Genomic DNA, 24754 nt, shown 5'->3' with positions numbered 1-24754 from the left:
GTAAATAAATAAAAATATTTTTGTAAAAATCAAGGATCGGGTTTTGGGTGTCTATCAAACAATTATTTTAAGTCTAATTACTATTTGAGATGTTATAATTTTAAATAAAAAAAAAATTATAATCTTACTTTACAATAATGTAGCTTTATAATTTTAATTTATTAATATTTTATTTAACTTTTTAACTCTTGTACTATTTTTTTATTAATCTTGTTATATATATAATCTAAAGCCTCTTACAGCAACATGATCACATTTGGATGCAATTAAGAATCAACAATTCCCAATTCATGTCAATCTTCCAAAAACAACAGTAGTTATTAGAAAGCATTCATTCAGTTTACATAATGGAAACAATAGCCCACAAAGTGGTTTAGTTTGGATATTAATTATTTACAATAACCAAACAACAGCGAAAAACATCGTTTTTTTGCTGCAAAGATCTCACTCAAATTCGTCTTTGAGAACATGTTCCCAGTCAGATGACGAGCTATTATCAGACTTCCCCTGATGATACAAGACTTTGTTCTTGTACAAACTTCTCCACTGCTGATCAATCGTCTTCTTCATCATTTCATCATTATCGCAGACCTTCTTACTTTTCACATCTTCCTCTTCAACATTGTTTTCCAAATTAGAGATGTTTGTTTCTCCTCGGGTCTTAAGTATCTGAAATCTAGCCATTACAGAAGCTTCCACGTCGTTTTTGCATGGAATCGGTGATGAAACGTTCGTCGACTTATCTAAAACAGGGCTAGGTTCAGGCGAGACTTTCACCGCCACATCTTGGTTGGTGGCTGTGACTGTAGATGTTGCTGTCTCCTCTTCCTCAACAATCTTGGAGTTTTCTGCCAAGTCTGAATCAGAGAAGTTAATCAATCAGACAGAATCAATCAAAAAATAATTAATGGATCGAACGACTATAATCACCAAAGGAGTTCGATTTTAATTTCTCCATCTCGAGCTTCATTCGATTGAAGCGAGCTTTAACATTCATTGCACATATTGCAGATTCAGCCTCAAGCCATAGATTCTTATATAGGACAGTTTGTGGATGCAGTTCATCCTCAATTTTGAAATTCTTGCTTAGAACTTCTTTCAATCCCTGTCAAATAGTAAATATATATAAGATATTCCTATATAAATAAATCTTTTTTTTTAAACCATGCTGATTGCTGAAGAAAGATAGCAAGATCCCACACTTCATATGCAATATAGTCTTTCCAATTGAGATGGGTTTCTCCACAATAAATTATAAAACCAAAATCACACTTACGCAAATCATGCTTTCATCTTTTAGGCTGTCCACATCACCTCCTCCAGGTAAACTTTTGTCGACATCCTTACCTGAAACAAGGTTTACTTCACGACTGCCAAAATTATCATACCTACCCATCGCGGTGTCCTGTAAAAGACAATTCTCAGAGTGGTTATGGAAGTGTCGTATTTCTCTAGATCAACAAAAGCATATACTGTCTGGACTCTGGAGGAGGCAAACATACTATTGCGAATTTGAAAATACTTTTTATATGCCAGATTTCTCATCTGAATGTAGCTCAAGTCAAGATTCATATTCAAATTCAGAAACATAAAGTATTTTGTCACTTGTAAAGAGAAAATGATACACCATAAGGACCATGAGCCAATATGTAGATAACTATCTCCTTAGGATGCATTTGATAGCAGGTATAAACTATATATAAAGGTATCTTATCTAGGGTAGCCATATATATGAAAAATGAATAGTGTGAAAGATCTGTATAGTGTATACTCATCCCCTTCTTCTAGGTCTCACCCCATTTCACAATTTTCTCATCCCGTTCTTGTTATTCTCAATATTATAAGGGTTGGATTGGCAACATATTTCGCAAAAAAATGAACTTTCTAAAAATGCCCACCGAAGTACTCTGCATCAGATTATAAGCAAGACAAAATGAAACTCAATTTATACAGAATCTTTACCTTTAGATGATCTTGAGTGCATTGTTCTACAGGAAGTACTGGTTCCTGTTCTCGAACCGCCACTCGTCCAGTCTTTTTTAATAAAAATTCTTCAAGATTACTGATCATAAGCCTAATATCCTCACAATCTTTTTCGGATATGGTTTTGGGATCAGTTGAAGCCTGAAACAGGAGCGTTTCAGAAAGGTTGCAGATTGAATTAACCAACACCTGGGTAGTCATTTTTGGTGATGATTTGGTTGAATGAATTTTCTCTGTGTTCTCAGCAACCTCCTTAGCAGGCAGACATGAGGCATCTTCACTAGCACTGTTAGTGGATAAAAAATCAAAGCTTTCAGCAGTTAAGTCCTTTAAATTAGGTTCATTTGTCAAGTCACTGATGGGCTTGTTTTCTCTTCTATCCATTTCTGGAGAATTTTTGCGTATTTTTTTGTTTTCAACTAAAATCTGCTCTACATACTCGTTGCGATTGCCTCCATTGTCTTCAACTGATAAATTGTTATCAGTGCCCTTTTCTTGTAAACCAAAAAAATCGAAATTCTTCTTGAGATGGTTCGGGTTTGTAACTTCACATTCTTCAGATGAAGAAATGCGAGAAGCAGAAGCCCCTTTCCAGCAGGGGGAATCGACAGCAGGTATGTAGCTATCAGAAGGATTTTCCGTTACAACAGTCATGTTTCCAAGGACGGAATTATAGCCTTTTGAAACGTTAATGCTGGGAATTTTGTGCTGGATATAATCGTTGTCAACAACTTTACTCGACATATCTTCGCTCCTCGCAAATGATGACGTGTCAAAGATATTATCATCCTTTTTCGTGTAGAAACTGTGTTTATTAGTAGTGTAACCTTTCAAGGAATCCATATCTTGTATCACCTGCTGTTCCTTTTCGTATGTCGTAGTGGGAGGAACAAATGCGTTATTATATCCAGAAGATACCAATCCTCCTATCTTTGGAACAGTTGTTCGAGATCTTTCAAATGTTGAACTCATTCCAGAAGATTCGCCAAAAATCGATCTGTATGACTGCTCTGAAAGCGTTGCAATCTTATTACTATTATTTGCTTCCAGACCAGGAAACTGAATTTGGCTCTCCCTGCTCATCGAACCAACATCTTTTTTATGTGATACATCAAGTTTGCTTGAGATGGCATAATCTCCTGCACGAAGAATTAAACAATTGAAACAAACCCAAGAACAGTTTAAGCTCTTCTATGAGAAAAAAGCTCAACTGGGCACAAACAATTCAATCTAAATTACCTATCCTGTAATCCTTGTGAATGTAAGAAGGAGCTGCAACATCATCATGCACCTGCAAAGCTTGCTCCAAGTTACCTTCTCCATTCCAGAAATCACGACCCTGATGAGTATACTCCAAACCAAACGAATGCAGAGATAAACCATCACGAAACGTATTTGGCAAGAACCCATCGTTAGTTTCAGTAAGGGACACAAGAGGAGCCTCATCTTTACCCACATGTCCAACATAGTGAGACCTATACTGTATAGAATCAACAGGATCATTGATTTTATCAAACAAATATTGATAATTGAAAGCATCAGTAGTAGGAGAAACAGAGTCTGTATTCGAAGAATGAAACTGAGGATGATTGGATGAATGATTCGAGTAAAGAGGAAAAGATCCCGAAAAGTATTTAGTGTTATTAGCTGGTGTAAGATACGGTGCTGCTACAAATGAATCGAGTTTCGGATCATGATTGAAAGAGTTTGGATTAGATGAAATATAAGACGATTCGTTGATTGAAACAAGTGGGTTCAACTTAGGTTTTGAAATGGAACTTTCGACGGTGAAAGGAGGAGCAGAAGCTGATAGATTTGAGGATGAAGATGAAGATACACGAACTGGAACAACACCATATCCCATCATTTTATCGCAGTCTGTAACAATAAGAAGAGAAGTAGGGTTAGGGAAATTGCGGCGATGAATTAGAGTAAAAACAAATCGGATAATTATGAAGTAAGATTAACAAAGATCAAAATACAGAAATCAAAATCAGTAAGAATCTGAAGAACTGACCCTAAATCTTAATTGTAAATTTGATTCACCAACCTGGAAATCCAAAGAGATCGTCAAGGAAGAAGCTTTAAGATAGAGAGAGAGTATTGCAAATTTATTTACCTCTCTCTCTCAAAAGAACAAGTGATTATAATAATAAAATTTATTTTTTTATTTTGATTGACGATAAAATCAACATTATTTATTAATTTAGAATAATTATGCCCTAAGTGTGGTAATATATTCGATTAAATTTTTTAAAATCATCAAATTGGACAATTTTATTTGGTCAAGTGTAGTTTTGACATTTTCTTTTAAACTTTTTATTATTATTAAAATTATATAAAAATTAGTTTTGTATTTTATCAAAGTTAACTTATTATAATGTATATTTATAAATAAATAAATAAATAAAAATTTATGTCATTAATTTAATGACCATATTTGAAAGATTTGTTGTCTAACTAACAGGTGGTTAAATTAATAAAATTTATTATTTATTTTTTTTTATATATAAATATTATATTAATAATAAGTTAACGGTACTTTAAAACTGTTCAAATAAAATTTAATTTTTAAATAATTTTAATAATAAAGATTTCCAAATTTTGTAGTTTAAAAAAATCTCATAAATAAATATTCTAAATTTTATAATTTGGGCATTTTTAAAATATATATGACTATACATTTATAATTTATTGATTAAATAAAATTAACAAATAAAAGTCCATATTCAACAAAGATGTAAGAAGCAATTATTTATAAAATTTATTTGCAAATTATGACTTTAATTAATATTTTATCATAATATATTGTTTTTTATTGAATAAAATTTTATATATTCAACAAATAGGATTATGTTGATACATCATTTAGGCAGCTCAATTTAAATTAATCACTCTAGTTAAGACGGATTAATTTAATTTAATTTATTTTGTTAAGTTCTTTTTTATACTTAAAATATATAAGTTAAAATTCATAAATAATTTTTAATCTGTTCTCATCTTTCACGCAATTGAGAATGTAAAGAAAAAATAAACAAAGTTCAATTTATTAAAAATAATAAAGAAAAAAAAAATCACAAAAGTTAAAACCTTTAAAATTTTGTTTTTTATGTGTCATATCTTTTTAGCAAAGAAATAATGTAAATTTGAAATGAAGATATTAAAACATTTAATGATGGAAGTTATTTTTTTACACAAAAGTTTTTCCACTAATTTAGTTGTGACTTGTGAACTTAGTTTATTTCCTAAACTAGAAAAATGGTTTAGATAAGATTAAAATATAATCTTGTTTAATTTGAAATGACAAAATTCATTTTAATGATTCATTAAATGGCTTTAATGATTCATTAAATGGCAAACATCACAAAATAAAGGTGAAAATAAATAACCATTTTGTTTAAGTTATGATGATTTGTTATAAATGAACCGATTATTATTGAACATGAAAATCAATAATAACTATCGGCTTTTATTATTTTCTAAGATTTTCATATTATAATTAAAATAATAGTAATCTTAAATAAACAAGGATTATTCTTGTAATATATTGTCACAAAATTAATGATTACTAATATAATTCTCGGTCATTACACCCATCAATGACATTAAAAACACGGTATAGAGAAATAAGACGATCTATGTAACTCGGATCTTAGAAGACCGATGAACATGAAAATCAATAATAACTCTCCGCTTTAATTATTCTTTAAAATTTTCATATCATAATTAAAATAATAGTAATCTTAAACAAACAAGGATTATTCTTGTAATACTTTGTCACAAAATTAATAATTACTATTTCTCGACCATTACACCAATCAATGACATTGAAAACACGGTATAGAGAACACAAATAAGACGATCTCCTCCAAATTTTGATAAGAACTTTAATTTGGCTATCATCTCGGAAAAGACTTATAATGTGCAAAGTAAAGTTTTAATGCAATAGACAAGAAGAGCTAAGAGCACATGTTAACAAGCCTTAATGGGACCAATAATGCAAGAAAAAGAGAATTCAGGCACCAATCCAACCACTTTCTTCATTTCTTAGGTGGACCAACAAACAGGTATATATTTGTCTTGATCTTCTCTATGGTCCTAAATCTATTGGATATGTCATCAAATTTCTTTTTTAGTTTTCTTTACTATCCTTTTGTTGTACATGACAAAATGATTGATCAACTTAGTGGTGATTTTGACCTTTAGTATATCTTTCAATAAAGTAATATTCATTTCTCTATTAGAAACCCTAATCTTAGGAGATATATAGCTAGATCATCACAATATTGTCTTCTTATTTGAAAAACAAAGGAAAAAATTATTGTCATTTTTGTCCTATAACTTCTTTGACTAGAAATTATGGCTCAAACTAACAAATGACAAAATATGTTACCAAAGATTGATTTACCTCCTTTTTAACTTAAACTCTTACCCATCTCAAATAATTACTTTTGTTTTATGACTTCTTACACCTAGAATTAATGAAAAAATGTCTTATTTGTTTTAAGAAAAAAAAAGTATTATTTTCTTTTGACTAAGTTGAAAAGGTATTTTCAACACTTTTTTGGATTCCTTCAAAAATGCAGATTGGATAGGTGATCAATAGTCAACAACTAAGTAAAAAACACAATCAGCCCTAGAAGGGCTGGAAAAATAACCAACAATCAACCAAATTTTCTTTTCTAGAAATGAAATAAAAACGTTACTGAGGTAAATTTAATGAACAATTAATACATAGAGAAGTGAATATACTATCGATTTGAATTATTTCCTTATAGGTGTGAAAACATGGTATAAAAAATGACAAAAGTTCATAATATTCTTGTGAATTATATGGTGAATACGAGTATTATATATGTTACAAATTTTAGTTGTAAATTGTGTTAGAAAATAGTTGCTTATTTACATTCATCGTTTTGCAACTTTTTCAAAAAACGTTAATATTATGTGTAGCTCATTTGCATATTCCTTAGAAAACGAGTTGCACAATTCGGAAGTGTCTTTAGAAAGTTTTGTTAAAACCTTAATTAGATGCGGTTATAATTGGAAAAAAAACCTTGATAATGAACTTTTAGATGAAAGATGCTTAGGCAAATTACATGAGGACATATTTGCTCCTTTATTAAAAGGATGGATGTAATCTTACTCAATAATTTGTTAAAGTCAAATCTACTACAGTAAAGAATAAGTTAAAGCTTTTTTCTTTTTTATTATTACATGTTAATGGTATGAAAATCCTACACGGAAACTAAGCAACTTTATAATTATCCACTTAAACAAATAAACATCATGATTCATGGGCCATTATTTTATCTCATTCATTTTAAGATTGACTACTAGAAATGACATAATAAAAGATTATAATTCATGACCAATTTTGAAAAATAAACTTTATGTTATATATTATTTTCAACAATTGTATCATTCTTTGTTGGCTATATGTGACTAAGATTTGATGTCCTTATTATGGAGTATTTTAAATATTGAATAAGTAATGTATTGGTCTATTGAAAGATTTTATATGAATAATTTATTTCCAAATAAATAAGATAGTTTTAACAATAAAACTCACCTCAAGGTTTGGATGTGTTATTTAATTTTGTATATTGGTTGAATTATAAATCTTTTTAAGATCTTAGAGTTTGAATGATCTAATAATAGCACAAACCTTCTTGAACTAGTTAAGCTTCGATTTAAGATTTTCTTACAAGAAATTAACACGAGACCAAAAGTTTAGACTTTTAATTATATAATTTTAAATTGAATTTTACTCGAAGATTTGGGAATAGGGTAGTTCATGAAAATGTTAAACTTGCTAAAACGGGTATTCTTAGTCGTAAACTCGTAATTGATATTGTAATATAAATGAGAAACTTGATTATATTGTCCTTATAATTTTTTGAAAAAGATATATAATATATTAGAGAATAAAACAAATATGAACAGGGTGTCAAAATCTAACCACAATCTAATTATATCTAAGTTCAATGTTTGGTCAGAAATTGACAGCAAACAAATCAACAAAATCTAAATGGGGGTCAAAATCAAATTAGTAATGTGTATAGATGAAACTTCTTTGAGTATTCTCATATATCAAATCAATTTCACTATTTACAATAGATAATTCATATTAGAGCACGATTTAAGACCTAAATTTGTATTATTTTAAGTAGATCACATATACTAAGTTGAAATTGGGTTATGGGTAGGTAGCTTTTTTGTTTTAAAAAAAAAAAGTAGATCACATCTAACAACTACAAAATTAATCACATTCTTATATTATTAAATTTCAATGGTTGCTATTAAATTGTCAATCAAGTTAGGAATATATTAAATCAGTTTGCATTTATGTGTGGAGATAAAGACTACAGTAAATCTAAGGCCTAACTTGATCTTTTGGTATAAAAAAAAACAAAAAATCATTGCAATCCTTATTGAGTTCTTCAATAAATAATACATTTCAATTCAACTTTAACCAAACTTAGATGATTTTCACTGTAATGGGTTAAAGAGATTGTGATTTTTTATACTTTATTTAGTAATTTTTTTTTATTATTTTACAAATTCAAAACAAAACTTATTTAGAAGAATTAAGTGTATTTTTTTTAGGAGACTAAAATTTTATATTTAATTTACATTAAGAATTATTTAAGTTGAAGTGAAATCATTATCGAGTTGTGTTAAGCTTAAGAGTGACAATTCATGTAGGATTCGAGTTGGTAGGTTGACGGAATGAGCGATACTAACTTGAATTTGACATGTCTAGTAATTCGTATCAAAACCTTTAATCTCGACTTGTATTTTATTTATAATCGGCCCGAACTCAACATGATTGACCACTAAACTCTAACAAAACTCAATTTATCCTAATATAATTAATATCACCTCTTTATTTCAAATTAAAATAATATCAACACAAAAGAATAATAAAATAAAATTAAATCACAATTTCACTTCATTTCAAATGAATAAGAAAAGATAAATACAATATCTTATGTAAACGGGTTGACAGATCTCTTTTAAGTCATTTTAAGTCTCCCAATTTTAACTTATTTATTAATCAGATTAAACGATTCGACTTAATTTCGACCTGAACCCAAAAAATATACCTGACCCAAACTTGATTTTTCGTGTTCATACTTCCGGTCAAAAATTATCCGACGGAGTTAGATTGTGTCTTCCCAAATTAAAAAAAAAAAAGTCAAAAAAATAATTGTTTTCATTCACTATCAACCTAAAAGAAAGTTTCATTTAATTCTCATTTATATCTTTAATAATAAATTCAAACAAAATAACTTTCACATAAATAGCAGTTTTCAACGGAAATGATGCATTATTAATTAGTAATAGTAAAATTTATTAATGGTGGAGTCATGATTCAATTTTTTTTTAAATAATTTAATAGAAATATATGATTTAAATTAATCTGAAAATAAATAAATTCATCTCAAACATAATCCATATCAAATTCCAATCCAAAAAGCTCCCATTATCCAAATCCAGCCAATCAAAGAAAGAAAAAAATAGAAAAGCTGAAAAAGATCTCCAAATGCTCAAAACAATGCTAACAGTTTAACTCAATATAATATATACAAACAAAGAAGAAGAAACTTTCATAAGTATTTATAAGAAAAAACACAATTATTAGCTGATGTAAACACATTAATGATTAATCAATCTATAAGATTCAGATTCAGATTTAGATTCAAAAGAAAAGAAAGAATGAGGTTGAAGAAGAAGGTGGGTAAGTTTGGTCGCCGGCGACGGCGGCCGGAGAAGTAGAGGCAGATCGGAGAGTTCTATAGAACAGAGTATCTTCAATTCTCAATCTTCTTACTGCAAATTGCTCTCTTACTCTTGCCATGGCCGCCATGTATTCGTCTAATAGATCTGCCATTATGCTCAAACGTATCATCTTGATTTTCTCCTCTCTCTCTCTTGATTATGATGATGACGATGATGATGATAGGTTATTGGGAGCTTGTGGTTCTTGATGAAAGAGGCAATACAATTTATACACTTTTTGTCTCATTACTGTTTATTAATAAATTTTATTAATTATTAAATTGCTAATAAGAGATATGTCAAAAAAAAACACTCTAAACACGCCTTTAAATAATAATATTTTATTTTATTTTTATTTAAAAAATTAACACATCCATAGTAATGAATTTACTCAAACTTAAAAGGTTTGGACATCCGAAGGTTAGGACATCCGAACTCGTGACATTTACTCGTTACCGGTATATGTTGCAATACAGTGGTTGAGTTTCTGTTTTTCTGATCGTCTCGGTGACCAAGTATTAATCAAAGAACTCGAATTCGGATGAGTTTGAAAATAAATTGGGGCGACCCAAAAAAACAACTATAAAATTATCAATAAACCTGAGTTAATATGGTAAGTTTTGTCTTTTTTTCTAAAAAAAATTAAATTAAAAAAATAATATATATTAAATTAAAAAAATTAAAAAGTTAGAGATAATATCATACTAGATTTAGACCGGAGGCTGGACGGTAGCCCGGGTAAACTTAATAAAAATATATATATATATATATATATATATATATATATATATATATATATATATATATATATATATATATATATTCTAATCAAGTAAAGAGTTATTCAAATGGATTTGAGTTAAATCAAACCTGGCATCCGCATTATTTTATACAATTTTAATTTCATTAGTAGTATAAATTAATAAAATTTATATCTAATTTCAAATATTATTTTATTAATTTTTTTTTTATTTTATACAAATAATATTTTTTAATATAAAAATAAGATTTATTTTATAATTATATAAGTTATGAAGAATTATATATACAATAATATAAATCATATATAATAGAATTATTTATTTTAAAACTGCATTGATGTGATCAGGGACCACGGACCTAGGATTTTGAACTAGGGTGGGCTTAAAAAAAATTTAGGGTATGCTTAAAATAATAACGAGATAATTTTTGAAAAAAACAAGTATATAAAAGTAAAATTTTACCATTTTTTAATAATTAGATAAAAAAACAAAAATTATATTAATTTTTTTTATGAGATTAAGGGTAATGTCATATTTCTACCGTAATAATTTTTGAAAAAAACAAGTATATAAAAATAAAATTTTACCATTTTTTAATAATTAGATAAAAAAAACAACCAATTATATTAATTTTTTTAAGAGATTAAGGGTAATGTCATATTTCTACCGTAAAAAAAAAAATTCTTTTTTTTCGGGGTGGGCTTGAGCCCACCCGAACCCCTACATAGATTCGTCCCTAGATATGATACTTATATATTATTTTTTATTAGTTTTGATATATAATTAATAATAAAAATTAATTATAAGATAAAGATTAAAATAATAATATATATAAATATAAGGATAAAATAGTCTTTAATATTTTATAATTTTAAATATTTCAAAATTTTATAAAAAATATAAATTAATATTTAAAATAACCAATAAAACACAATTACATTAATTTAATTCAATTATTTAAATAAATAAATTGATATATTATTTAATCTTCCAAAACTGTTGTTTATAGACATTAATATTATATAATCATTAATGATTTTGTGTTTTTATTCTTATTTTCATGTTTTTCCCATAAATTCACTCCAGGCTGAAATTCATTAAATTAGATTTTTAGATTTTTTTATTTATATAATTAGTCTTCATCTTTTTAAAACATAATTAATTATACTTCTTCAACTATATAATTTTAAATGTATAAATTTGTTTTTTTATTCTAATCACAATTTAAATTTCCTATATTTATTTTATTTTAATAAAGGTATTCGTGAAATATTTTGATTAATATATTCACTTATTACCCGTAATAGTGTAATACCTATAACAACCAAGTTGGAAAAAAATCCTAAATTCTCCATTGCTTCAGCCCGCCTAAGCCCCTACATAGATCCGCCCATACTTGTAACGATTTTTCTTGTTGATTGATGGACCAAGGACAATGCAAACAACTTCATGTGTCCCATGTTTTTCAAATCTAGGATGCGTAGAGGAATCAAACATTCTCCTTGTTCGGTTTTGTAATAGGACAAAAGGAGAAGAAGGCATGGTATTGCCTGACCAAGGAAATAGACTCGCGACCGAGAATGAGGAAACCTGCGCGACCGAGAAAGACATAATGAAAAAGAAGCTTATTGAGGGTTTAAACTCTCACCATACCAAGCCTACTCACTTGAACTTTCTCCTACACTATTCTCATATTTTATTTGATCATTTTATATGGTTTCAGCTATTTTTGTATCCTCTCACAACAAGTACGTTTAGTCTTTAATTACGTATATTCTAGTTAACGTGGTCCCTTAGCCATAAACTAAAATTTAGGCTTTCAAATTTTGAAAATGTACTTGATTTAAATTATCCCTTCAATGTAAAATTGACATGCCTTAAACTAAAAAATCACAGTTTCAGAGTAGATACCATTTTTACAAACGGATAGGTAGGGTATAGTATCGAGATCCTTTTTTCACACATAATCAAGTACCGGACTTCACAAAATTTTTGTTATTTTTTTCATAGTTTCTTATATAGAAAATTAGGGGCGACTCTCATCCAAAGAGTAAAGACGTAAAATACCAATATTAGGGCGCACAAAAAAAACTTTAGTAAGATCTTGATCTAAAAATCGTTTAAATTATAATTTCATGAGAGAGGTCGGGACCCAATGGGGTATGTTATGAGCGGTAATGATAATATTGGGTCCATGATCATGTGGATCATGTGGTGGGTCGGATTTGAGTGTTGGATTATTTTCATGGCTAGAAATGATAAGTGTGCACCACATTTCTTTGTGTTCATCATCCTAATTACTTGCTTAGTGCCTGATCTACCGACATACATAATTATATATTTACTTTAATCCATATTTAAGGTTTATATAAAATTAAATTAAATTATTAATTAAACACTATATATATATATATATATATTATTTTGTGACTTTAAAATAGAAGGTTTATCATGTTAGACTTTTATTATAATGAAAGTTTATTTGACTAATTAATCATGATATATGATAAAGGAGTTGTTAACAAACTATATGTATTTGGATTAAAGTACTTTATTGTCTATGAATTGACATTTATTTGTTTTTTTCATATTTAATTTAGAAAGCTATCATAACACTTTTAATTATGATTTTCATTTCAATTTAATAATTTTTTTGATATATTTTTTCAAAAAAAAAACTTTGTTTACATTATTTGGTTATTATTATTATTGTTATTTAAGTTGGTTTACATTTTGGTTTGAGGTGTTATATCGCATATCTATATCTTTTGGTTACCATCGGATTATTTTTTATTGGAGAGATATGATCGTCGATGTCTGATGCGTATTATTTATAATGCTATTATTATGATATTTTTTAGATTCGTTCTGAAAAACTGGTGGAAGAGGTCGGAGAGTTAATCGTTTTTCTTGGAGATCCACGAACTCGATAGCCGGTTAGGTAACTTGTTTTTACTCTTTTTTTTTTTTTTTTTTTTTTTCTTATGTCAACTTTTATTGTTATGTTTAAATATTTTTTTACATTCTTACCATCTTAAAAAATATATATATTGAGTTATTATTTGCTTATTCTTCCATTGTAACTTTTTTTTTACAATTTTTTGAATTGAACTTTCCAAGCACCGGTCTTTATTTTAGGTCTCATACTTTACAATTCTAATCAATTTTATTTATTTTATATTCATCCTATAAACTTCATCACCACTTCCTTTTGCTCCTAGTCTCGGGAGGGTTTCTTTACATACCCACGTCCCTACAGTTTCAAATTGGATCACAACGATTTTGAGATTGTCTAAAAAAAAATCATATTAACTCAGAAATTTTTGAATATTGAGATTCACGAAATAAGAAATGGATCGTAATTGAAAGATTATTGTATTAAATAATCTTTCAATTACATGGGCATGTCTCGTATATAGACATTAAATTAAAATTATAAAAAAATTAATATAATATAATATCGATATTATCACAATTTATCATATTGTGATAATATATTAAAGATATATTATCTATATTATATTTCCAATATATTATATTGATTATATTTATTACACCCCGCAATTGAAGCAGGTAAACGATGTATCATGAGATTTGATCGAAACTCTTCAAAAAAAAACCCGAAAAAATCTCAAACAACGATGGTGTAGCAGACAAAGACGAAGAAGGTATTCCACTTAGAGTAGAAGCAAATGAAGATCCAAACGCTACTAAGGTCGCAAATAACCCGAAAGTAGATGCACCAAAAGGAGACGACGATGCACTAGTTGCCATCCCAAAAAGAGGATATGACGAAGAACTAGCGACGATTGATCCAAATCCTAATGAAGAAGTGGAGGTTGTGAAAGTCGTTGTTTTGGTTAATCCAGATCTGAAAGGAGCAGAAGCTCCAGTTGTGCCAAATCCAAAGGAAGGTGTGGAAGCGGCTGAAGCCGAGACACCAGATGTTCCAAAGGAAGGTGTGGAAGCGGCTAAATCCGAGACATCAGTTGTTCCGAATCCAAAGGTAAGGGCACCACTTGCTCCAAACCAAAGGAACTAGCGGAAGCGAATGAAGCTAAATAAAATAAAAATAAAACAAAAAACATAATGAGATAATAAAGTTTTATTTGAGCCCTCCATCAATGACTTAAAGTAACCATTAATGAAGACAGCGGAAAACTATATTTTGTGCTCAAGCACAAAATTTTGGCTCGATGCCATGAAAAAATATAGAATGAGATTGTATTGAATAATCTTTCAATTAAATATGGCATGTCCCTCCTATAGACATTAAATTAAACTTATAAGGAAATAATATAATATAATATTGATATTATCACAATTTATCATATTGTCTTTATATTATATTTTCAATATATTATATTGATTAATGTGACATTTGGTAGAAAATTAAAAAATTATTTTTCGACTTCAAAATGTACCTCTGTACCACCCGATAACAATAGTTTTATTGTGAAGGGGAAAATAAGCATTACCGAAGAATTTGTGGCACGTCATTAATGTTGGTTCATATTTTTTCCTTTGTTTTTCGTACTTATACCTCATTTTCACTATCTATGCTTCAATTTTCAGTTTATGCATTTGTCACTACTGATGAATTTTATTTATGTTATCTAGTTAGAAATTTGTTTACACTCTTCATTTGTATCAGCTAAGACATGTTGTCTTTATCTATTGCTCTGCCTCTACAATTTCATAAATATTAAGTTTTTTTTGGTTTATATATTATTGGTCCATCACTTTTATCTCTAACTCATTTGAATTTATTAATTTTCAATGAGTTGTGATAAAACTTTGAGATCACTACTGTGTAAATCTAAGATTGCGACGCGTGAATTGAAAACATTGAGTGTTGATGTGTGATGTTGTTCGAAATTGTCATGTTTAAACGCGCTATTCTTTGGAGCCTTTTATGTCCATTTTTCATCACATGTTTTAAAATAACGTTAATTGATAATTGACGTAATAATGTAATTAGTAATATTTTTTATTTGAATATTTTACACCACCATTTTATAATCTTTGTACACAAATGGGAATCAATCAAATGTTTTCATCCATTTTAAAAAATATTGATACATATTCAAACCAAAAACTATTGAAAAAACAAAATTATGATAAATAACTAACTCATGGTTCAAATAATCCAACATGTATATCTCAAGTTGTAGATAATTGACTAAGCCAACAAAAGTACAAAACAATCTCATCTTCTAACATAATGCTCTATAGCATATATAAAATTGAAGAAATGTTTTATTATTCTAAATGTTATAATTAAACAATTGATTGCCAATATTATATAAGATACATTAACTATTCATAAGAAACAATTAGTCCATTTAAAAATACTTAGTAAATCTAATCAATCTATATTAGAGAATTGTCCTAAATTTATTTAAAATATTTTTTTTTGTCAAGTATTTCATCATTTAGAAGGGTCATCATTTAAAATAAAACTCAACTAGATAAATTTTAAAAAATTCATTGACCAATTCTCATATAGATCCGAATTCAGGATAGACCCAGATTCAAGTTAACAACAAGATCCCTTATTATCCAACACACTATTTCACCAACTAGATGTGTATATATAATATAAAATTATATTTACAAATAAAACTTAATAACGGCAATACCAATGTCGACGACCACTCTTTGAACCGTCGTCGTCGAAGGTTTAAATCGCAATATCGAAGGCCTCTATAGTTGGTATTGTCCTTTTTTGTTTCTTGTAGTGTTTGACTTAATTGGTTGGTTGATATTGATAAGTGTTTAAATGTGAAATTTAACAGAACCATATTCCTTGTGATATGTTTTGGCACAAGAATTAGAACCTTTAAATATGAAATGTAACCCAAAATAATATTTGATTAAAAAACTTACTAAAATTTGAGGTTTTCTTTGAAATTTGACGTTCTACACAAAACAAGAATTCTAACTGTCACCAAACTGTAGACATTTTCTGATGAACAGATAGATCTAACTAATATGCAAAAGAAAATTAGATCAATCCTTTTACAGAACATTTGGCTTTTAGCAGTTGGGATTCGTATAACTTCACAGTACCTTTCTACCAGCAGAGTTTTCCTGATGCAAAAGATTATATAATGTGAATATGACCATTATATTATATAATGGATTGGAAAGTATGTTTTTTGGTTTAAAAATAAAATCATAGAAAGAGAGCTGCTCTACATACCAAATTTGGTTATATGGGCAGTATGCTCTGCTCTTGGTGTTTGTTTTCCAATAGATTATCTATCAAGTAAATAAGAAATAAGAAACCAATAGATTACAAAAAAGAATATAATTATTTAGGTACTACCTCTTTGATGAGTCTTCTACTCGTTTAAGTTATCACTGTATGCTTGACCCTGAAATAGGATAATGCTTCCAACTCTATATATAACCATTCAAACAAATAAACAATTGAAAGTCACAATCAAATTATACATTGCAGAGAAAGAGGAGAAGAAAACATACATTACAGACTTACAGTAACAGTAATGTAAGCAGCTGGGGAGAATATCCATGTCTCTTTAATCTGCAGAATAGCCTACTGACTGCGGAAAGCAATGACACGTTCAATTTGAAAACAGATTCTAGATCGACTTTATCGTGGCGGTTATGAAGATGAAAAGAAGTCACATACAAGTAATGTGGATAGGTGATATTCCATCCTCCTTCATAGTATGTACTTGAAATCATTCAAAGGATCCTTTCTACGTGTCCTGTTGTGTTTAAAAAGAATTCTTATTAGTCATTAAATAATTTAATAATAAATGCAATTAATCATATGAATATAATTATTATTTTTATATGTACCTTCTTCTTCTATTCCTCTCCCAATAGAATATCTACATTGAACTTCTCAGGACCAAGTCTTGCTCGAAGAGAACGCAGGAGTGCCATAAAATCGTCCGCATCTTCTGAAGACACCAACTTAGGACAATATTTTATATGCAATCTCTGTAGTGAATTATTATTATTATTAATATTGAGGTTTCCAACAAATTCCTCAACTGATATCATCAACTCCGGGCAATACCAGATATTCAATTCCGTGAGAGAGTTGATGAAGTGTTTGTTCTGGCAGCCACTAATCTTTGATATCATTCCCTCATCAAACAAACGCCTTAACTTCTCGCAGTTGATAATATACAGAGATTGAAGAGATTGGAAAGTTGAGCGTACTCCTCCTCCTCCTAATTGTGCTTCATCATCAAACATTAATGCCATATAACCAGCTCCAAATAAAACACTTCTTTCATTCATATCACGAAGAAAGAGACTAGTGAGAGCACTAAGATTTGAGATGCTATATAACAACTCATCCGAACATTCACCCTCAACAGTTACATCTTTGAGTGATTTGAGATGCGGTGGCAAAGCCCCTAGCTTTGGGCATTTAAATATACGCAGACTGGATAGATTAGGGAATGCTCCAGTATTCCAACAGCAAGGTGACACTAATTCCCTCAAATTCTTCATTCTTCCAATCTCCAATTTCTCTAACAAAGGGAATAGTACTATCATTTCATTGCCATCACTGCTACTAGAAATCGTATTCACATTGTCCAAGCCCTTAAGCTCATGCCATTTAGGGAAATTTTCACCTTTGTAACCCCTCATTATCAAAATCTTCAACCTCGCAGTTGAAACCTCTAGAGCTTCACCAATTTTCTCATCTCTAGTATTCTTGCCCTCATCGTCTTCATCATCAGATCTCCATTCCAACTCCAATTCATTGATATTCGTCTTTTTAGCCATACTTATCCCTCTTTTTATAGATGTATCGCTAACTCTTCCAAGGTTCTTCAATTTCAATGATCCACCAATATCCAATTCTTTTAATTCATCTAATTGGCAGTCTCTCCCCTTGCTGCTTATCACAAACAAGCTTAACGCCTTCAGATGTTTCAATTTCCCAATCCCTCTAGGCATATATTTTAATTTATCACAACTCTTCAAATAAAGATGTCGTAGGCTGATAAGGTCTTTCGTATTTCTGGGCAAACTTTCAAAATTTAAACACCCATTGAGTTTCAAAGTCTGTAAATTCAAGAGATCACAAATACTATCAGGTAATGTTGTTATCTGATCGTTACCAGGAATGTCTAAGTATCTAAGATGTTTTAGACATCCCACAGATTCTAAACGCAAATATTGATATTGCGCATTGCAGCTCAGTTCAAGGATACGTAAAGCCGAAAGTTCCTTCAAGACACTCAAACAAATCTGCTGTGTGACATCTCCATAAACATCTCTGCCATTGAGCATTAGTGATTGCAACCCTCCAATTTTCTTAAGAGAACGAGCTGATGTTTTGATAAATTCATCAGCTATTGCCGTTACATGACGAATTTCTCGTTTTAAACCATCACTTGAACTATTAACATCCAATGTATAACATTCATCTTTCATAATAGATTGGGCAAGATCGTGCATAATATCGTGCATTTTACATATTTCATAACGTCCAAACCAATGTAATTTCTCGTCTTGAAAAAAGGATCTCCAACCCAACTCTTTCCAAATTGTATTCCCAATATCTTCCACTTCTTGGTTTTTAACTGCAGGAATTAAATCATGGGCCATCCACAATTGAATTAACTTATCCTTTTCAATTTCAGCATCCTTGGGAAATATAGCACAAAACACAAAGCATCTTCTCAAATGATAAGGAAGGTCATAGTAACTCAACCTTAGAATTGGCAAGAGATCAGATTCTTCATTTAGAGATATCTCCCATACCTCATTATCTCTTATATTACACCATTCATTTATATCATTTTTGAAGCTCAATTGACTTCCCAATATTTTGGCAACTAAGGGAACACCCTTACATTTTTTAGCTATTTCTTTTCCAATATCAACAAAGTTGGGAGTTTTTGGTGTTCCACACATAAATGCACGTTCTTCAAGTAGTAGCCAACAATCGTCGTTAGAGAGTAATGATAACTGAAAATGTTGAATCGTTTCCATGATTTTTGCCACATTTCTTTTACGTGTCGTTGTAAGGACGAACGCACCATTTGATCCACAATTCAAGATAGATTTCAATTGATCCCATGCCTCAACATTTTCATTCCAAACATCATCCAATACAATCAAATATCTTTTCCCTTTCAATCTATCATGAATCATTTTCTGCAATATCTCTAAGGAAGTTTCATTTGTTGCTCCTATGATAGCTTTGATCACCAATTTAATATCAAATTCGTCAGAAATACAAACCCAGATTTTGGTTTCAAAATACTTAGAAATTTCCTCGTCGTTGAAGACTGTTTGGGCAAGTGTTGTTTTACCAAGACCCCCAATTCCAACAATGGGTAGAACAGATAGTTTTTTATCAACACAAGCACTAGATGTATTATTGACTAGAATATCAATAATCTGCTTCTTCTCCTTATCTCTCCCATATACTCGATTACAACTAGAAAGAGACATGGTTTCACGCCAACTACTAGCAAACTTGTCAGGAATAGATTCACGCAAATGTAACATTTGGCGTTCTGAAGAAATTTGGTCAAGCTTCTTTTGAACATCCTTAATTTTGTGACCAACTTTTCGACGTGTCCTAATACTTCTAAAAGGATGGGTTATTGAGTTGGTTACCTGGATCAGGGTTGAAGAGGAGGCATTACGCCTGTTGACTTGAAGACGAAGATCTTCAAAGGTGCACTCATCCATGATGTCTCGAACCTCGTACGCCACATCTTTCAGTTTCCGCAACCAATCTTCCGTTTGTTTGTCCTTCTCCTGCACGTTCTTTCTCTCTGCATCCTCAAGTACGGCACTAATCGAAGATAGCGTGCTGGATAGCTTTTGAACCTCCTCCTTAAAACTCCAAAACAACGAGAATTCATCCTTAATCAGAGGTGCCAAGTTTGAAAGTAATCCTCTGATTAGAGCTGCATCAGCCATGGTGGTTTCTCTCTCGATGATCAATAAGATGAATAAACTTCTCACAAATGTTATCTTGTGTCTACCGAATTAGAAAAGTACAATAAAATAATAATGGTGATCGGAGTCTTTTGAGGTAGTGGGTTGGGCAGAAAGATGATGAAAATGCACAATTATTTTATATTTGATTGTGTCATATTGTCTTATTTTCATATACAACTTTTGACATTTCAACTTATATGTAATGATTATCTAATTAAAAAGAAAAAGTGGTATCTAATATAAATTATATAAGGCATCCTACCGAACATAAATTGAAATTAATCACATACAAAATGGACCACACTTTCCTTTCCGAGTGGACCATTGATACAATAATATAAACCACAATTTTATTTTTGAATTGAAATTTCTGAAAATGAATGATTGACAATCTTAAATAATCTTATGAATTTCTGGGCATTATTTTTAATTTTTTTTGTACCACTCGTTCTAATCATCTTTCGACTCTAACTCTCTTACTCTGTATGGGAACAAATATTATTCTAAACTAAAGTTTTATAATTTACAATAAAACTTGAATGGCTTAAAATATAAAAATAAAATTTAAAAAACATGTATAATAAAAAATTGCCTATAAGTAGTTTTCCCTCAATTCAATGCAACGATATGCTATGTGATAGAAAATAGAGAATACTTGTAACGTCCAAAATTGGAACAGTTTCCCAAAGTAACATTGTTTTGCGTTCACTTTCCCAAACTAACCTAGTTTATTCATTTATTCCCAAACTAACCTAGTTTACTATTCAAACTAATTTTTATTTATTTATTTATTCTTTTTACAATTAAAATTCTATATATAAAACTAAATTATTTATATTTTTATATATAATTTAAATTATTATTTTTATAAATTTAATTATTTATATTTTGATATATAATTTAAATTTGATTATTTTTTTTATAAATTTGATTATTTATATTTTAATATATATATATATATATTTACATTTTAATTATTATTTATATATATAATAAATATTCCCTTTAACATTCTAATAAATAATTGATAAATACTAATAAATTTAAAATATTTTAACTATAATAATATAATAATTATATATTCATAAAAACGTTTTTAAATTTATCAATTATTTATTAAATATAATAACATTTTTAATTAATATTTTAACCCTATAAATATGGTAATCTTTTTATTATATTTAATAAATAATTGATAAATTTAAAAACGCGAATATTTAATTATTATATTGTTATGGTTAAAATATTTTAAATTTATTAGTATTCATTAATTATTTATTAGAATTATTTAATATTTATTACACTATATAAATAATAATTGAAATGTATATATGTATATATATTAAAATACAAATAATAAAATTTATAAAAAATAATTATATTTAAATTATATATCAAAATATAAATAATCTAATTTATAAAAATAATAATTTAAAATATATATCAAAATATAAATAATTTAGTTTATATAAATAATAATTTAAAATATATATCAAAATATAAACTTTATATATAATAAATTTTAAATGTAAAAAAAAATAAAAAAATAAATAAAAGTAAGTTTGAATAGTAAACTAGGTTAGTTTGGGCATGAATGAACAAACTAGGTTACTTTGGAAAAGTGAACGCCAAACAAGGTTACTTTGGGAAACTGTTCCCAAAATTGACCCTTCTCGAGAAGGGGTTTTTATTACTCGATAGTCACGCCCCATAACTCACCTTCCTCTTGAGCCTCGGGGCGAGACGAATAACCAAAATGGCAGGTTTGACTAGAGTACATTTAAAAACGTCGATTTAGACTAGGTTTGACTTTTTTAGAGTCGCCACCTAATTTACTACCTAATAAATTAGGAAAGAAAACGTTTTGTGTGTTCAAACGCATTTTAGAGATTTTATTCTTGGTTCGGTGCTTGGTTACACGTGAGAAAGGGCTATCGCACGACATCTCACGTGCCTGTCACATGACAGTCTCTATTTTAAACTTTTGGCCATTTAAAAGAATATTATTTCACACATTATTTTTCCAATTCTAGAGAATGCGTCAATAGGTAATCCAAGCCTAAACATGTGTCAAGTTTTATATCATCATGTTCCTAGGGCATTCGTCTATGTCATGGTCCTAAATCTAAAGCGTAATAAAATTATATAAAATGCTAGTACCTTTAAACGAGTAACGAAACTCGAGGAAGGGTACCTACAAAAGAAATTAAACGTTAGTACAAAAATAAAATAAATCCAAACAAAAGCTTAAGAAAAATACTTTTGAGTTTTTATTAGAAAATAATCATTTTATTGTTTTTATTTTATTATTACTAACTTATTTATATACATATATATATATTTAAATTTAATTACTTATATTAGAAAATTTAAATTACAAAAGTTTGATAAATACATCATTGTGTCACACAACTTGTGTGGAATGATACACATTGCTAAAAAGTGGATGACCATCCTTTATATTTTGTAATGGGTGATATAAATGGAACCGATACAATAATCTTTTTAAAACAAAATGAAAACTTTTCAAAATATTTGAGAACCAACACTCATCCAAGGAGACTAATTCATTCATAAGTCTCATTGTGATCTTAAAATAATATCTTAAAAATATTCTCAATTCAAGTTTTGTTTCCAACATCTTATACCTTTTGGTCTTTGGTGGATAGGAATCAAACTATCAAACTATAGGTAGGAGTGAAGAATTTTGGGTTGACTCAAACCTCAAACCTCAACCCTAACCCTAACCCTAATCCTAACCCTAACCCTAACCCTAACCCTAACCCAACCCCAAATCTAAAATATTAATTTGGGTAAGTTAATTTGGGTTAGGTTTAATTTAGGTTGGATTAGGCTTACCCAAATTAAATAAATTTAATTTAAATCTATCTTAACAATACAATATAAACTAATCACTTTCCAACTCCAATATATTCTATTGATTTTTACTACGTTGATCTCCATTATAGCCAAATGAAAAATAATTTAAAATTTTAAAACTCATTAATAATATATTTATTAATTATAGTCTACTCAATCAGAACTAACATATAACTTCTAAAACTCTTTAATGAATTAATTTGTTTCTGAAAATTAACAGAATTTATATATTCAAAACTTTATTTAGTATAAATAATTTAAATATTATTTAAATAATCAATATTATTCTCACATATTATTTCTTCAACTAATAATAGTAATTAAAATATCAAAAAAATCAAAATAATGTTAAACGGATAAAAAAACGTATAATAATGTCAAAGACATATTAGATGGAGAAAAAACAAATTAAACAGACCAAAAATGTTAAATGTGTCACAAGTGTGTTAAACGGGCCAAAACATGTTAAAATATCAAAAATGTGTTAAACGTGCCAAAATGTGTTAAATATGTCAAAAACGTATTAAATAATCATTTGAATCAAGAAATAAAAATAATCATGTTAGAAAAATGAAATTGCAATGTATAAAAGTTTGATAAATCCATCCGTGTGTCACACAACTTGCGTGGAATGATATACGTACATTGCTAAAAAAAAAAAATTATATATTTTAATGGGGATATAAATGGAACCAATAATCTTTTGAAATAAAATGAAAACTTTTCAAAATATTTGAGAACCAACTCTCATCCAAATTAGTCTCATTGTGATCTTAAAAACACCCACAATTCAAGTTTTGTTTCAAACATCTTATACCTTTTGGTCTTTTGGTCTTTGGTTGGTAGGAATCAAACTATAGGTAATGTATCAAATTTCTTTTTAATTTACATTATTATTGTGAAATATTCTCTCATCATGTCTTGTTTTTCACAACATATTAATGAAATTGTTTTATTTGTTTCTTTAAAAAATGCATCCTTTAGAAATATATCATTATAAACAAATTTTTCATATGGAAGATCATAATAATTTAACCTTTAGGAAAAGTTATTATCTTTTATTTTATCATATGAGATATCTCCAGCTTATATTTAATCATTATGGATCCAAAACCAAAAGAATATTTACATTTTCTAGCTATTTTTTTGTGTGCCCTCTTATATTTACATTAGCACCACTTTCCTCCATCACCCTCTTCAAAGTTGAACTCATTTTCATCTGCATCACCCATTTTTTAAAATTAAAAATAAAAAAAACAAATATTTGTTTAAGCTAAAGTAAACAACAAAATCCAAGTGTATTAGCAAAAAAAAAAACAAAATTTTTAAAGAGTGAAAGGAGTAAAAAAAATATTTTTTTACATTAAGAATCTCCTATTATTTTCCTATGA

At 28.6% G+C, this 24754-nt stretch overlaps 2 protein-coding genes across 2 annotated transcripts; both read right to left on the bottom strand.

Moving 5' to 3' along the window:
• Positions 1 to 287: 287 nt before the first annotated feature.
• Positions 288 to 3892, bottom strand: LOC124942159. Its single transcript, XM_047482592.1, has 5 exons — positions 3223 to 3892; positions 1963 to 3122; positions 1277 to 1405; positions 931 to 1105; positions 288 to 857 (listed from the first exon to the last, which is right to left on the bottom strand). Exons 1-5 carry the CDS (start codon positions 3848 to 3850, stop codon positions 445 to 447), a joined length of 2505 nt encoding a protein of 834 aa, XP_047338548.1. The 5' UTR covers positions 3851 to 3892; the 3' UTR covers positions 288 to 444.
• Positions 3893 to 17369: 13477 nt separating this feature from the next.
• Positions 17370 to 20462, bottom strand: LOC124943080 (putative disease resistance protein RGA3). Its single transcript, XM_047483641.1, has one exon. It carries the CDS (start codon positions 20460 to 20462, stop codon positions 17370 to 17372), a length of 3093 nt encoding a protein of 1030 aa, XP_047339597.1.
• Between the last annotated feature and the right edge of the window lie 4292 nt (positions 20463 to 24754).

Source organism: Impatiens glandulifera, chromosome 6 (assembly GCF_907164915.1).
Source record: "Impatiens glandulifera chromosome 6, dImpGla2.1, whole genome shotgun sequence".
Taxonomy (NCBI): domain Eukaryota; kingdom Viridiplantae; phylum Streptophyta; class Magnoliopsida; order Ericales; family Balsaminaceae; genus Impatiens; species Impatiens glandulifera.
Note: the sequence above shows the minus strand (reverse complement) of the source record. Positions and strands in the feature narration are given on the sequence as shown.

Coding starts and splice junctions, on each gene's coding strand:
- LOC124943080 (XM_047483641.1), bottom strand. CDS start 20,462: ATGGCTGATGCAGCTCTAATCAGAGGATTACTTTCAAACTTGGCACCT.
- LOC124942159 (XM_047482592.1), bottom strand. CDS start 3,850: ATGATGGGATATGGTGTTGTTCCAGTTCGTGTATCTTCATCTTCATCC. Junction 1,106..1,276: donor AAGATGAAAGCATGATTTGC/GTAAGTGTGATT, acceptor ACTATTTGACAG/GGATTGAAAGAAGTTCTAAG. Junction 858..930: donor ATTAAAATCGAACTCCTTTG/GTGATTATAGTC, acceptor TCTCTGATTCAG/ACTTGGCAGAAAACTCCAAG.